This window comes from Theropithecus gelada, chromosome 9, assembly GCF_003255815.1.
Source record: "Theropithecus gelada isolate Dixy chromosome 9, Tgel_1.0, whole genome shotgun sequence".
NCBI classification, from domain to species: Eukaryota; Metazoa; Chordata; class Mammalia; order Primates; family Cercopithecidae; genus Theropithecus; species Theropithecus gelada.
Genome location: NC_037677.1, coordinates 30,356,483 through 30,371,618, shown reverse-complemented (window position 1 = coordinate 30,371,618; position 15,136 = coordinate 30,356,483). Strand labels below are relative to the sequence as shown.

At 34.3% G+C, this 15,136-nt stretch overlaps 1 protein-coding gene across 1 annotated transcript in view; it reads left to right on the top strand.

Annotated features, from left to right (window-relative positions):
• The window catches only part of MALRD1 (MAM and LDL receptor class A domain containing 1), a 670,416-nt gene that overhangs the window by 334,410 nt on the left and 320,870 nt on the right, over positions 1 to 15,136 (top strand). The window contains exons 27-28 of the mRNA XM_025396215.1: positions 6,733 to 6,978; positions 8,600 to 8,757. Of these exons, the coding sequence (XP_025252000.1) occupies positions 6,733 to 6,978; positions 8,600 to 8,757 (404 nt within the window). The remainder of the gene's footprint in view (positions 1 to 6,732; positions 6,979 to 8,599; positions 8,758 to 15,136) is intronic.

Genomic DNA, 15,136 nt, shown 5'->3' with positions numbered 1-15,136 from the left:
ATTACCACATATCATGCTGAGGCATAAATAAAACTATACACAACTGTTGGGCTCAAAACTGATGTTCAAGCCCCTTAATTCCATTGCTAGATAATTTGTTGGTTATGTTTTGCAAAATGAAGAGAAATAGTAAGATCATTTCAAAAATGAAAAGATGGCTTCTTATTTTGTGGTGTTTTTTAAAAAAGGAAAGGAATAACACATGGGTGATTTTTATATATTAAGTAAAAAATAATACATTTTCTTACTAAAGAAACTAACATTTTCTTACTGAAATATATTTCATGTCCTTGAGCAACTGGTAATACACAAAGTTACTGAGAATGGTTTCTGGAACCAAACTACCTAGATTCAGATCTCAGGTCTGCTCCCTACTCAATTGTGTAGTATTGAGGAAGATGCTTTATTCTCTGCTCATTAGTTTTTTCATCTGTAAAATGAATATTAAGCAGAACTACTTCATAAGATTGTTGTGAAGATTGAATAAGATACATAAAATTCTTATAAGCATGACTAACAACTGAAAATTATAAGTCTCAGTCATAAATTATTGTTTTTTTTTTTCATTTTTATGATACAAGTTCCTTAACCATTAATGAATTAAGAACAAATTTGTTACAGTGAACATATATGTTAAAGGAAAATATCAGGTGTAAAATGAGGTGATTTCAGGAATTAATAGATTAATATTTCTGAGTATTTTGTTTGCATTGCCAGTATTCTATAAACAAATTAACCCTAAGCTTTATAAATAATGAAATATAATTTCCTTTCAGTAGATTTTAAAATACTCTATGCACAAAGCTTTGCCCAGTTCTACGAAATACCATTGATAATTGCCAGCAGTAAAATCCCAATCCCTTTCATTCACAATTTTCACCATTTTTGTCAATTTAAGAATCAAGAATTCTGTGATAAAGTAAGCTGGACACACAGATTTTAAAACATAATTGGATTAATTGACATTTTTCTCTCCCTACTTTATTAGAAATATTATGTATTTAGCTTTTCAAATATATACAGTTTTTGCACTCTAAACTTCATATTTCTAGAGGGCCAGTATTAGATTTTATACTGTATGGAAGCTACCTCTCTATCTTGATCTAGAACCATACCAAAGCTTAAACAATATGTATTCAGTTAACGAAGAAGGGAATTAGTTTTGCATTTCCAAAAGCATTATTGAAAATAAGTTCTCCACTGTAATTTATCACATGCACTTGTGACGATGATGATGAAATGAAATCCACTGGTAGAAGTGGATTTGGTTGAATGAATCTGCTGTCAAAACTCCTTCTATACCACTGTATCAACAAATATTTTCCAGATTCAGACAGCATCTTTTTGGTGGCCATGGAAAGAAGTATTAATCTGCACCAGCAAAGTCTTAAGGCACGAGTAGTTGAAAGAACACGGGGCCTGTGATAAATCAGTGTGTGGTCTACCTCTTGCTCTGATGTGTGCCAGATATTTCAGAAGACAAATATTTTTTGTTTATGTCTTTTTCTGAATCTATTAAAAATATCTTGTGTTTTTCCCTTTATTTTGTTTATGGTTATTTATATTACTTGATATTCAAGTGAATTCCTTGCACTCTGACATGAACATGATCATGACATACTGTCTTATGTGCAGAATTTGGCTAATTTAGTACAGAATTTTGTGCCTCTGTTCATGAGAAATATTGGTCTATCGTTTTCTTGTCATGTCTTTTTCTGCTTTTGGTATTAGAGTAATATTGACATCATAAAATACACGTGGGAGTGCTCCCTCTTCCTCTGTTTTATGGAAGAGTACATGTTGGATTACTATTATTTCTTCTTTATATGTGTCGTAGAATTCATCAGCTAAATTTTGCCCTAGCGTCTTCTTTGTGACAAGACTGTTAATTATGGTTTCTATCCATGTAATAGTTGTAGGGCTATTCACCTTTATTTTTTTCCTCAAGTTGGATTTGGTAATTTGTATTTGGAGGAATTGATATATTTCACCAAAGTTACCAAGTTTAGTGTTATAAATTTGCTCATAATAATCCTTTGTGATCTTCTTAAAGTCTATACAACATGTAGTGATACCTTGTCTTTCATTTTTCGTATTGGGAATCTTTGTCTTATTTTTATTTATTGATCAGTACAGATGATGTTTTATAAGTTTTATTGATATTTTCAACTAAACAGCTTTTGGTTGAACTACTGTTTTTCACAATTGTTCATTTTGTCTTTAATAGATATCTCCTCTAATCTCTATTATTTTCCTCCTCTACTTACTTTGTGATAAATTTACTTTTATTTTTCTAGCTTCTTGCTTTTATTTTTCTTTTATTGGAAAGGATAGGGAAGGAAACAACGAAATAGGAAGAAGAAATGTTCGTGTCTTAATTATTATTATATAAGGAGTCTCTAGGATTCAGTCATCATCACAGGATATGATGTTGAACTCAAAGCTGTTTCTCATGCCCCAGCTTACCAAACCCCATAGATCATTTCAGCCACAGGAAATGGCACCTTTGAAAAACAGGGGACCTTCTCTAGCCAAGTCAACTCCCTCAGGCCACATGACACCTACAGAGAGGGGGCCAGGTGTGGTGGCTCATGCATGTAGTCCCAGCACTTCGAGAGGTTGAAGTGGGAGGATTGCTTGAGCCCAGGAATTGAGACAAGCCTGGGCAACATAGTGAGACCTGATCTCTACAAAGAATATAAAATTAGCCAGGCATGGTGGTGCGTGCATGTAGTCCCAGCTATTAGGGAGTCGGAGGCAGGAGGATCGCTTGAGTCCAGGAGTTGGAATTAAAATAGAAATCAGTATCAAATTACATATCTGAAAAATCACCCAAATATTTGAAATCAAACAACATATTTGTAAGCAACCATTTATATTATATATAGCATATAACATATATTATGCGTATATATTTATATATACTATATATACTACATATTAGTATATATTATATATTATATAGTATATATAAATATATACGCATAATATATGTTATGCTATATATAATATAATATATAACATATAGTATATTTATATTATATATTATATATTATATATAGTATATACTATATAGTATGTACTATATAGTATATATAAATATTTTTATATTTTAAATATAAAATATATTTTAAATATTATATAATATATAATATACAACATGTAACATTAATATATAATTATGTATTATATATTGCTTTATATATTACATAGTATATACATAAAATACTATATATACCATATATACACAAACTCAGTATACTATATATACTATATAGTATATAATATATAATGCATAATTATATATTAATGTTACATGTTGTATATTATATATTATATAATAATTAAATATTTTACATTTAAATATATTTTATATATATTTATATTTATAAATATTTATATATTATAAATGAAAATATGAATAAAATATTTATAAATATATAATATATAGTATGTAGTATATAATATATAATTATAGTTAATAATGTTACATATTATATATTATATAATAATTATATATAATCATATATTATATATTTTACATTTAAATATAAATATATTTTTATATATTTATATATAAATTACATATGATATATCCTATATAGTATATATACAATATAATATATAATGCATAATTATATATTAATATATATAAATAATGCTACATATTATATATTATATAATAATTATATGTTATATTATCACATTATATAATAATTATATATTATATATCATATTATATAATAATCATATATAATTATATATTATATATTTTACATTTAAATATATTTTATAAGTTATAATATATTTATATATTGTATATTATATTATATATCGTTTTATAATATATTATATAGTACATATAGTATATTATATAGTATATGTAGTATATATTATATATAGCATATATAATTTTATTCTTCTTATATTTTAATGCTTCCTTTTTTTCTTTTCTTGCCTAATTGCTCAGACTAGTACTACTGGTACGATTTTGAATAGAAGTGCCAAGACTGGGCATTAATTCTTTACTCCTTATGCTGGAGAAAGAACTGAAAAATTTTCGCTGTTGAGTATAATGTTGTGTTTGAGCTTTTTATATATGACCTTTATTATGTTGGTGTAAATTCCTTCTATATATAATTTAAGAGAATTTATTATGAAATGGTGTTGAATTTCGTCAAATTCTTTTTCTGCATCTATTTAAATGATCATAAGATTTTTATTCTTCATTCTGTAAATGTGGGGTATCACATTATTAATTTCCTGATGTTAAACTATTCTTGCATATCAGGTGTAATCTTACATGATAATGATGCATGATCCTCTTAAAGTGCTGTTGAATTTGGTTTGCTAATATTTGGTTGAGGATTTTTGCATCCATATTTATTAGGGATATTGGCTGTAGTTTTCTTCTTTTGTAGTGTTTTTGCATGACTTTGGTATTGAGGTAATGCTGGATTAATAAAATGAATTAGGAAATGTTCACTTCTCTTCAATTTTTTGGAAGAGTTTGAGAAGAATTAATGGCAATTCTTCTCTGAATATTTAGTAGGGTTCACCCTTGAAACCATCTGGTTCTGGACTTTATTGGGAGGGTTGTTACCATTTCAATCTCATTACTTATTATTAGTCTGTTCAGATTTTCTGTTTCTTATGATTCAGTCTTAGTAGGCTGTAGGAATCTCTAGGAATGTATCCATTTATCCAAGTTGTTTGATTTTTGGTGTATAATTGTTCATAGTGGTCTCAGTGATCCTTTATGTTTCTATGACATCAGTTGTAATAACTCCTCCTTTAATTTCTAAGTTTATTTATCTGAGGCTTCTTCTTTTTTCTTTGTTCGTCTAGCTAAGTGTCAGTTTTGTTTATCTTTTCATAAAATGAACTATGTATTTTATTGACATTTTCTATGGTTTATTCTCTATATTATTTATGTTCTTATCTTTATAATTATTTTTATTCTGCTAACTTCGGGCTTAGTTCTTTTTCTTCTAGTTTTCTGGCAAATATGGTTAGGATGTTTATTTAAGGTATTTCTTTTTTAAATGTAGGTATTTATCACTGTATACTTCCCTCTTAGTACTGCTTTTGCTGCATCTCACAAGTTTTGCTATGTTGTGTTTTCATTTCATAAAACGTTAACAATTAACCTAACCAAAAAAATTTTGTCAGAGACGGAGTCCATGGTTGAAACTTATTTTCAATGGCTTCGTAATGGAAAGTTCACCTAGTTAGGCAAGCTCAAACAGTTCAGGAACAGCGTAGTACACAAAATAGCCAGAAGCCTTCATAACACCAGTTTCCTCTCCAGTGGCTTCAATGTGGCATTCCATTCATCTTCATTTTCTACTCTCTTCCCTCTTGACCATCTATTGTCTAAAATGTGAGACTTATCCGTGAGATACATGCTTCTATATGAGGTTTTATCACCAGCCGTTTCCAGATGCCAGAAAACCTTATAATAAATACTGAACTTCATTCCCTACCTCTGACCCACATCAACCCTCATCCACCAGGTGGCCTCCAGAGGTTCATGCGGGGAGGCTACCACCATTACAGTAAAACAAGGAGTGATGTTATCAGCTCCTCTACCTGGAAGAAGGAGAAGACGAGAAGAAAGAAAATGTCAGATCCTGTAGTGTCAGAGAAAAAAATGTGAAGCTGATATCCCAAGTTGGATTTCTAAACAACTTTTTCTATTGAAATATTGTTACCTATGACAGTTAAATTCTGTTGTAATATTGGAGTAGTATAATAATAATACCTTCAGTATACATTCTAAATAACCTTATTCCAAAGCACTTTTATTTCACTCATTCATTTATTTGACTAATATTTACTAATCACATACTAAGAGCCATGCACTGTTCTAGGCAGCAGTGATATATATATATATATATATACACACACACACACACACACACACACACACATACACACACACAATACTGTCTTAAATTAGCTTAACTTCTCTAGGATTTTGCTCTTTTTATCTCTTTTGAGATAAGGAAACTAAAGTTTATCAAATATTGGTATGATCCAAGTCACATTACGAATAAATATCAGCACTAGAGGTCAAACTCAGGTCTTCAAAGGCATTGCTTGTTCTCATGTTTTATGAACAAATCTCTATGGTTGACATTGTGTTGTAGAAAAATTGCTTCTAAAAATTCCAAATTATAGACAAATAAATATGCATTTTAGAGAAAAATCTGTTGTAGTGTCAGTTATTAGTTATATATTTGCAGTCGTGCTTCTAAGGAGGTATTTTACATATCGTGGCTTCTGAAGAATATTGGAGTGAATGGATGCTAATGGAATGTATTTCCAAATGCCACATAATACATGACCTCTTAGTTCCTTAAAGATTTTATTTCCAGGTGAAAAAATAGAAGGCTTCACATTGGCTCTCAGATATAATTTACATCCTTGAACACAGTTTACAAGGAATGCTGCATTTGGGGAGACACAGGGGTACTTTCCTAGATCAATAAAGTGATGCTTTTTTCTTTTTTAGCATTTGTAAATAATCATAGTCATGAATAAGCTTCTATAGTTAGAGCTCTGGAGTAGACTGGGAGAGAGAGAGAGATGGGGTTCAGGTACCTGAAATTCCTGAGAACAATATGTTCCTTTATAGATTAAAATGAATCCACTCTTACTGCTTTTTGACCTCACCGAATGTGTTAGGAGTGTTCGCTCATTCTTGTTTTGTTTTGTTTTTTGTTTTAGGTTTCTGCCCACTTGGCTATTGGGAATGTCAGAATGGAAAATGCTATAGGCTGGAACAAAGCTGTAACTTCGTAGATGACTGTGGAGATAATACTGATGAAAATGAGTGTGGTAGCTCCTGCACTTTTGAAAAAGGCTGGTGTGGCTGGCACAACTCCCTGGCTGACAACTTTGATTGGGTTTTAGGGGTTGGTTCTCATCAAAGCTTAAGACCTCCCAAAGACCACACACTTGGAAATGAAAATGGTAGGTGATTAGATTGTCGTAATTGCTTTCACATGATATTCGCAACGTACATTAAAATGTCTTTTCCGACAGCACTTGGGGAGCTCTGGAGAGACCACCACGATGATACTGCAAGGCGATCAAACATGTAGTGAGTGCATGTTTTTTCTTAGGACTGCTGTAAGAAAGGGCCACAGAGTGGATGGCTTAGACAACAGACATTTATTGTCTCAAATTCTGCAGCCTGGAAGTCCAAGATCAACATACTGGCAACGGTGGTTCCTTGTGAGGGTTGTGAGGGAGAATTATCTCTTCCATGTCCCCTCCTAGATTCTGGTAGTTTCAGTAGTTCCTTGGCTTGTGGATGGTGGTTTTCCCTAAGTCTTCACATCGTCTTCTCTGTGAGCATGTCTGATTCTTGGTCCAAATTCCCTGTTTTATTAGGACCCAGTCATATTGGATAAGTCTCCATCCTAATAGCCTCATTGTAACCTAATCATCAGCAAAAACCCTATTTCCAAATAAGGTCACATTCATAAGAACTGGGGGTTAGAACTTTGGCATATTTTTGGGAAGGGGGGAACACAATTCAAACCATAAGAGTTTTTAGCCAGAATCCAGTATTAATCATTAATTCAGTCATTGAAGTTAGATGAGAATGTATGCTGCCATCAAACATCTTTCCTAAATAGCATACACTTGTAATCAATAACCCTGAATTCTGCCGCTCATATGATCATCAGCAAGTCATGTAACTTTTCAGATTCTCAGATTCCTCATCTGTCATTTTGAGATAATAAAATTTGATCTGTGTGCCTCACAGAGATTTGGAGATGATGTATATGAAGGGATAAGAGTTTGAAACCTATAGAGATGGCATGAAAATTTCACTGTAAAACCACATATGTTAAGGGTATTGGGCATGGCTCATTTTTGTAGTGAGTAGCTGAGATTAAGTCTCAGCCTCTTTGGTGAAGGAATAAAGGACAGTAGCAGAATGAAGAAGGGACCCTGAATCCCTGGATGCTACATAATAGGCAAAGAAGTCTAAATACTGAAATTCCATAGGCCTATTGAAAAAACAAACAAACAAACAAAAAACTGACCAAGCCATGGAGAGCAAGACCAAAGTCTCATTCAAGCACTCAGCTCTCAATACGTGAAATGTTTTGGATATGTCAATGAGCAAGAACAAAACTCAATACCTTTCTTCCCATGTTACTTACTAAAATTCTCAGTATTTACACACTCAACAGATGACTGAATTTTTAAAAGCACATTTTATCACTCTTTTCTTTTAGATTTCATAGGTAGTCTTTACATTATTTTACAATCACTTGATAGTTGGGAAATCAATAAAATAATTTTTGTAACTATCTTGTTGATTCAATGGCGTAAATATCCCATCAGATCAGTTAATCTGCATACTGTGAAGCATATGCTAAAAGCACAGACAGTTGGAAATTGTTCTGTCAGCAAGCTAGAGGCAAGGCTATTCGATTTTCTTTCTGTTCCAGATGAAAATACTTTTGGCAGCTCAGATCATATGAATTGTAATTAAAGACCGTAACTATGATGGAAATGTAAAAATAATCCCATCATTGTTATTTTGGTCTTTTCTGAATTCTGTCCTTGTTCCTAGGGCACTTCATGTATCTGGAGGCCACTCCAGTGGGCCTTCGGGGTGACAAAGCACACATCAGGAGTACCATGTGGCGGGAATCCAGTGCAGCCTGCACCATGAGCTTCTGGTATTTCATATCTGCAAAGGCAACAGGATCCATTCAGATTCTCATCAAGGTAGGAACATGGCCTGTGATGCCTCTGAGCTTATTGTGTTCTGTTTTAGAGACAGGGTCTTGCTCTGTCACCCAGGCTGCAGTGCAGTGGTGCAGTCATCGCTCACTGCAGCTTCCAACTCCTGAACTCAAGCGATCCTCCTGCCTCCGACTCCCTAATAGCTGGGACTACAGGCACACACCACCATGCCTGGCTAGGTGCTACAGGCACGCACCACCATGCCTGGCTAATTTTATATTCTTTGTAGAGATCAGGTCTCACTATGTTGCCCAGGCTTGTCTCAATTCCTGGGCTCAAGCAATCCTCCCACTTCAACCTCTCGAAGTGCTGGGACTACATGCATGAGCCACCACACCTGGCCCCCTCTCTGTAGGTATCATGTGGCCTGAGGGAGTTGACTTGGCTAGAGAAGGCCCCCTGTTTTTCAAAGGTGCCATTTCCTGTGGCTGAAATGATCTATGGGGTTTGGTAAGCTGGGGCATGAGAACCAGCTTTGAGTTCAACATCATATCCTGTGATGATGACTGAATCCTAGAGACTCCTTATATAATAATAATTAAGACACGAACATTTCTTCTTCCTATTTCATTGTTTCCTTCCCTATCCTTTCCAATAAAAGAAAATAGATTATTTGTGTATCTGAAAGAAGAGCGGCTATCCATTTTTCCTCACATATGAGCAATCATTAAGGGAACTAATAATAGACATTCTGGTTTGAAGCACACTGTGCAAAGGGCTGAACTACTCAGGAGAATGATCAAGGTATGATTACACGGAACTGCTTATTAACTGTGACACGGTAATGCATTTTCTTCCTGAGTATTAATTGGATGTTTCTGCCAGAGCTTTAATTTAGTATAACAAAGTGACAGTGTTCAGGGAACAAAATAACATAGTAAATATTAATATTAATGAGACTTGGTCATACACCTTTACTCTTTACTGAGTTAAAACAGCAGCTGAAAGGAGATATATGTGTGCGTGCACAGGTATGTGTGTATTTGTTTGAAGAATCTGGGTGGAATTCCTAGAAAGCTTACTTTAAAGCATGCCGTGAAGACCATTGCTGTTTTTTTTTTTTTTTCCCTCACACATGAGCTTTGGTTAAGTGCCCTGGCACTGATAGAAAATGCCTGAGCTGAATACCAAAGAGCTTTTACCTCTGAACAGTTTATGTCTGCAGAGTCTTATGTTTCATCAGAATCCAGAATTGACTTTATAACTTAAGACTCTTTGATAATGATGCAGAAAAGTCTGCCTAATAAAATACATGTTGCAAGAACCACAACAAATCATTCTTATATTTAAAGATGGAAACTTACAAACATATAGCACTTAAAGTTCTCATAAGAGGACTTCACTGGCACTCTTGGAATGTGACACTTGATTCTATGGTGTGCACCATGTAAGAGATTTGGTACTGCTCTGTGGGCTTTGCTTTTATTATTTGCCTCAGTTGTATTTACATTTCAATTATGTTATACTGACAAGCTTTATATTTCTAGAAAGTGTAATATTAAACCATTTTGTGATATTAGTCTTCCTACCAAGGAATAGAATTCCTGTGGTTCCTCTAATTGATTCTTAGGGAAATTTAACAGCATTTTAAAAAGTCTATCTTCTTACTATACACACACACACACACACACACACACTTAAAAAGTATATGCCTATATTTAATTAGTCATGTTGATTGTGAAGAAATTTCTCATAATATAGTTGGATTTTATATTCATGAATATTAGGGCAATCATTTCATCTTGGTGATTAATAAGATATGTGTTTCCAACCAGCATTACAAAGTAGTTATTTGGCTGTCTCTGTGTGGAATCACGCTGGATTTTATCTTGCTCATTCTTTTGAAAGCATCCTAGCTAGATAGTAAACCCAATAAAGGCAAGGATTCTGCCTCCGAATTATTTCTTTCTTTACTCTTCATCATTTATTTATTTATTTATTTTAATTTATTTATTATTATTATACTGTAAGTTGTAGGGTACATGTGCATAACGTGCAGGTTTGTTACATATGTATACTTGTGCCTTGTTGGTGTGCTGCACCCATCAACTCGTCATTTACATCAGGTATAACTCCCAATGCAATCCCTCCCCCCTCCCCCCTCCCCATGATAGGCCCCGGTATGTGATGTTCCCCTTCCTGAGTCCAAGTGATCTCATTGTTCATGCGCTCCTTCTGGCTTGGCCCTCCCTCTCTTTTTTTAGGTAGGCCCACTTCTGTGTTTTCTATCTTTTCCCTCCACACGGAGTCACACCCAATCAGGAAAACTCGGCCTTTTGCAGAACTTTCCTTGACCACATTTGCCTAGCCTCCCACAGTGGTTCCTTTTCTGAGTGTCTTGCAGCTCCAGAAAGATTCCTACTAACTGGGTGTTCATTAGAAATTATTCTAGTTCAACAAACTGATTGTAAAGTCTTGAGAGCAAGGCACTGAAGTTGTAGGTGCCAAGTGTCCCTCTCAGATCTTCAGAAAAGGGTCTGCTGGATGAAGCAAAAAAGTGGTGGCCTCCCAGAGGTTGTGGCTGGGCTGGAGCCAACCCTTATTTAGGACAACGCTTGCGAAGGGATGGCCATTGTGCCTTACATGCGTGACATTCAAGTCTAGCCTGAAGAAGAGTCTGCCATCTAAATCAGAAACGAACATGGAATCAGATATAAAAGCATGTGCCATTGAACAATAATTTACCAGTAGCATCATTTATATAGGGTAATACTGATTATAGATAACTGCAACAATGCATACATAAATATGTCATTTATAGAACACCATTACTTATGTTATTTCATGGAATTCTTAGCACACCCCTCTGAGTTAAATAATGGGAGCCTTATTTTACTAAAGGGGTAGAGGGGTCACAGAAATAACTTTACCACCCTATAGCTAAATACCCAGTCAGGGACAGAGTGAGAACGTGAATCCAAGTATGTCTATGTCCAGAACTCATTTGTTTACTCCCAGCCCCAAGCCCCAAGTGTTCCACACTGACTTTAATATTGAAATGAAGATCCCCTTTTACCCAGATCTATACACATTGCATAGAATATATTTTTAGAAAACAAAAACAAAATGAATCATGGTTCTTAGAATGGCCATATATGATTCTTAAATGACTCCTGTAATAAAAAAGTAAATTCAGAGAAACTTCAATAAAGCAAAGCTATTGCTTTTGAGAACATTTGGTAAAAAGCAGTACCATATTACTTATTACCTATTTCTGCGTTTTTTGCCTTTGGTTACATGAGAGTTACTTTTCATTAGAGCGATGCAACTGAAACAAATGTAGTTTTTGTGTCTTTAATCAAGCAATGGGTGAATAATAAGAGGATCCAAAAAATTGAGAAATTGATGTTAATTTTCTCTTCTTCTTGAAGTTTGCTTTAGTTACGAATGAGAAAAAAAAATAACCCTTAAAAGGATGTAGTTAACTTTTTGGAAGGAATAACAATTTTTTTAAATACAGTTTGTTTTGTATGAGATCAGAGAGTTTACCAGGTAGGATGACTGGCTCTCACGCTCTGCTTGAGCCAAGCCAAACACTGTGTGATGAGATTCAGCCTGTGGGAAGCAATGACAATCTCTGTTACTCCACTCCTTCATTTTATGAGTGAGTCAAGAGAGGCTCAGATGGGCTAAGTTATAAACTCAAGGTCACTAGTAAGTGGATCGACTATGACTTGAACTCAGGTATTCTGAAATTAAGTTTAGAAAGTCTGCATAATTGGTTTGGTTTATCTCTTTCTAAGGAGATCTGGATGTTAATCTAAGTAAAAATAACTGGGCCCTATCTTTTTCTGAATTTTGTAATAGTTCATTTTTAAAATGCCATCCTTATTTTTGCTAACATTTCTCATTTTTCCTTTTTAACTCATTTATATTCAGTATTAAATTTCTTATTAAATTTAAATGCATTACCTTCCAGACCAGGTAAGATTTAAAACAAAAAATAAGCACTTAAGAGTAGAAAAGGGATTTTACAAGATGAAAGTTAACTCATTTTGCAAATATATTTAATTTTACTCCCACTGTTTTACCTGTTGTCACTTGTTTCCTGATGGGGTTAAAGTTTTTTTTTTTTTGAGACGGAGTCTCGCTCTGTCGCCCAGGCTGGAGTGCAGTGGCGGCGTGATCTCGGCTCACTGCAAGCTCCGCCTCCCGGGTTCGTGCCATTCTCCTGCCTCAGCCTCCCGAGTAGCTGGGACTACAAGCGCCCGCCACCACTCCTGGATAATTTTTTTTTTTTTTTTGTATTTTTAGTAGAGACGGAATTTCACTGTGTAAGCTAGGATGGTCTCAATCTCCTGACCTCGTGATTCACCCGCCTCGGCCTCCCAAAGTGCTGGGATTACAGGCGTGAGCCACTGCGCCCGGCCCTGATAGGGTTAATTAATGATGAGTAATATGTATACATGAATACACTAAAAGTAATTTGAGGGAAATTTTGAAATGGACTTTGTTTTCGATAATTTGTTTTCTTTGGGTAAAATCTGTCTAGCCTCTACAAGAAACAAAAGACCTTTCGTCTTTTCAATCAGCCTTTTGAATAAAATGCAAGAACACCTGCTATCTGAAGAGCATTATCTTCCTTTGGAACTATTCCATCTGTAATAAACTGTTGATATTTTAATCAAGATTACTGCATGCTTTAGGGAATTTGAATATATTTAATTGAAGGCATTCAGGACTATCCATTATGCAGTCATGATAGAAAATATAATATATTCAAGCCAGAAGTGGAGAAAAATAATGTGTTTCAGGAGAGCCCTCCTGATATAGCAACCTAGTTATGGTGAAAGATCATAATTAAATTAGTTCATTGCTTTATCTTGCTTAGTGGTTCAGATAATTTTAGAGTTGTTGGGGTCTTACTCTCAGCTATTCATTTTACAGATGAAGGAAGCAAGAGTAAGAGTTTATATTTCTTGCCTCAGCTCACATGGTATTTTAAGGAAAAAGTCGGGATGTGAATTCAGTTTTTCTGAATTATAACTTAAGGCTCTTCTACTTGTCTTCCTAGAAATTTTATCTAACGATTTTGATATGTAATAGGGAAATAAATATTTTGTTCAAGAGGCTGTGGAAAATATCAGATAAAGAGAAGCTAGCTTTCTTTAAGTAAAATACTGTGGCCGTTCTGGGTCCACTTTTAACCTTAGTCTAGGGAGCAATGATCCTTGGTTGTAGACAAGGGTCAACTGAATTCATGGTAAGCATGGTAAGCTCTCTGCATCCATCCAAACCCATCTCCACCACATCCTCTGCATGCATACTCATCACTGCCCTAATCTGAAAAGATTTACAACACAGATTGAATATTCCTTATCCAAAAATCCAAAATTTGAAATGCTCCAGTGAACCTTTGCTTTGAGCATCATGTTGACCCTCTAAAAGTTTTGGATTTTAGAGCATTTCAGATTTTGGATTGCAGGGTTAGGGATACTCATCCTATAACTGCTTTACTAGAGTAGTAATTAGACAGGTTTTCAGAATTAGGTTTATTTTGATATTGACAAGCTACTGACTATTTTATGCTATTTTGAGTATACTATTTGCATTTTATTCATTATTTCAGAAAAAAGGTATACATAATATAGAAGATATATAGAATCTGGATAGGGAATTTGACTTCTCCAAGACTGTCATGTGAATTTTGGACTATAAATCAATTAAACTACATTTTTAGTGCTTTTTCAGAATTGTTTCAGTATCTTAGCAGTGTAATCTGCATAGTTTTGTTGTATTGTACTAATGTACTTGGCCAAATAATTGGAGAAAAGTTGATCTTTGCATTTTAAGGTGTGAACCACTGAGTATCTGAGACAAATTTCAGTCAATTTAGGAAGTTTATTTTACCAAAGTTAAGGACATGTGCCCATGACACAGCCTCCAGAGGTCCTGACTACATGTGCCCAAGGTGGTCCAAGCACAACTTGGTTTCATACATTTTTAGGTAGACAAGAGACATCAATCAACATATGTAAGATGAGCATTGATTTGGTCCAGAAAGGTGGGACAACTCAAAGCAAAGGGGAACTACTCGAAGTGGGGAGGGGGCTTCCAGGTCATAAGTAGATAAGAGACAAATGGTTGCATTCCTTTGAGTTTCCGATTAGCCTTTCCAAGGGAGGCAATCGGATATGCATGTATCTCAGTGAGCAGAAGGATGACTGGATAGAATTGCCCTAAGCAGTTCCCAGCTCTACTTTTCCCTTTAGCTAAGTGATTCTAGGGCCCCAAGATTTATTTTCTTTTCACTAAGGTATAACCACGCAAGATATCAACACACCCAGAGTTTAATTTAGTTAGTTGCCACATCACAATACTCTAGTTATAGAAAATAAATATTTCTTTATATCGTCTTAGA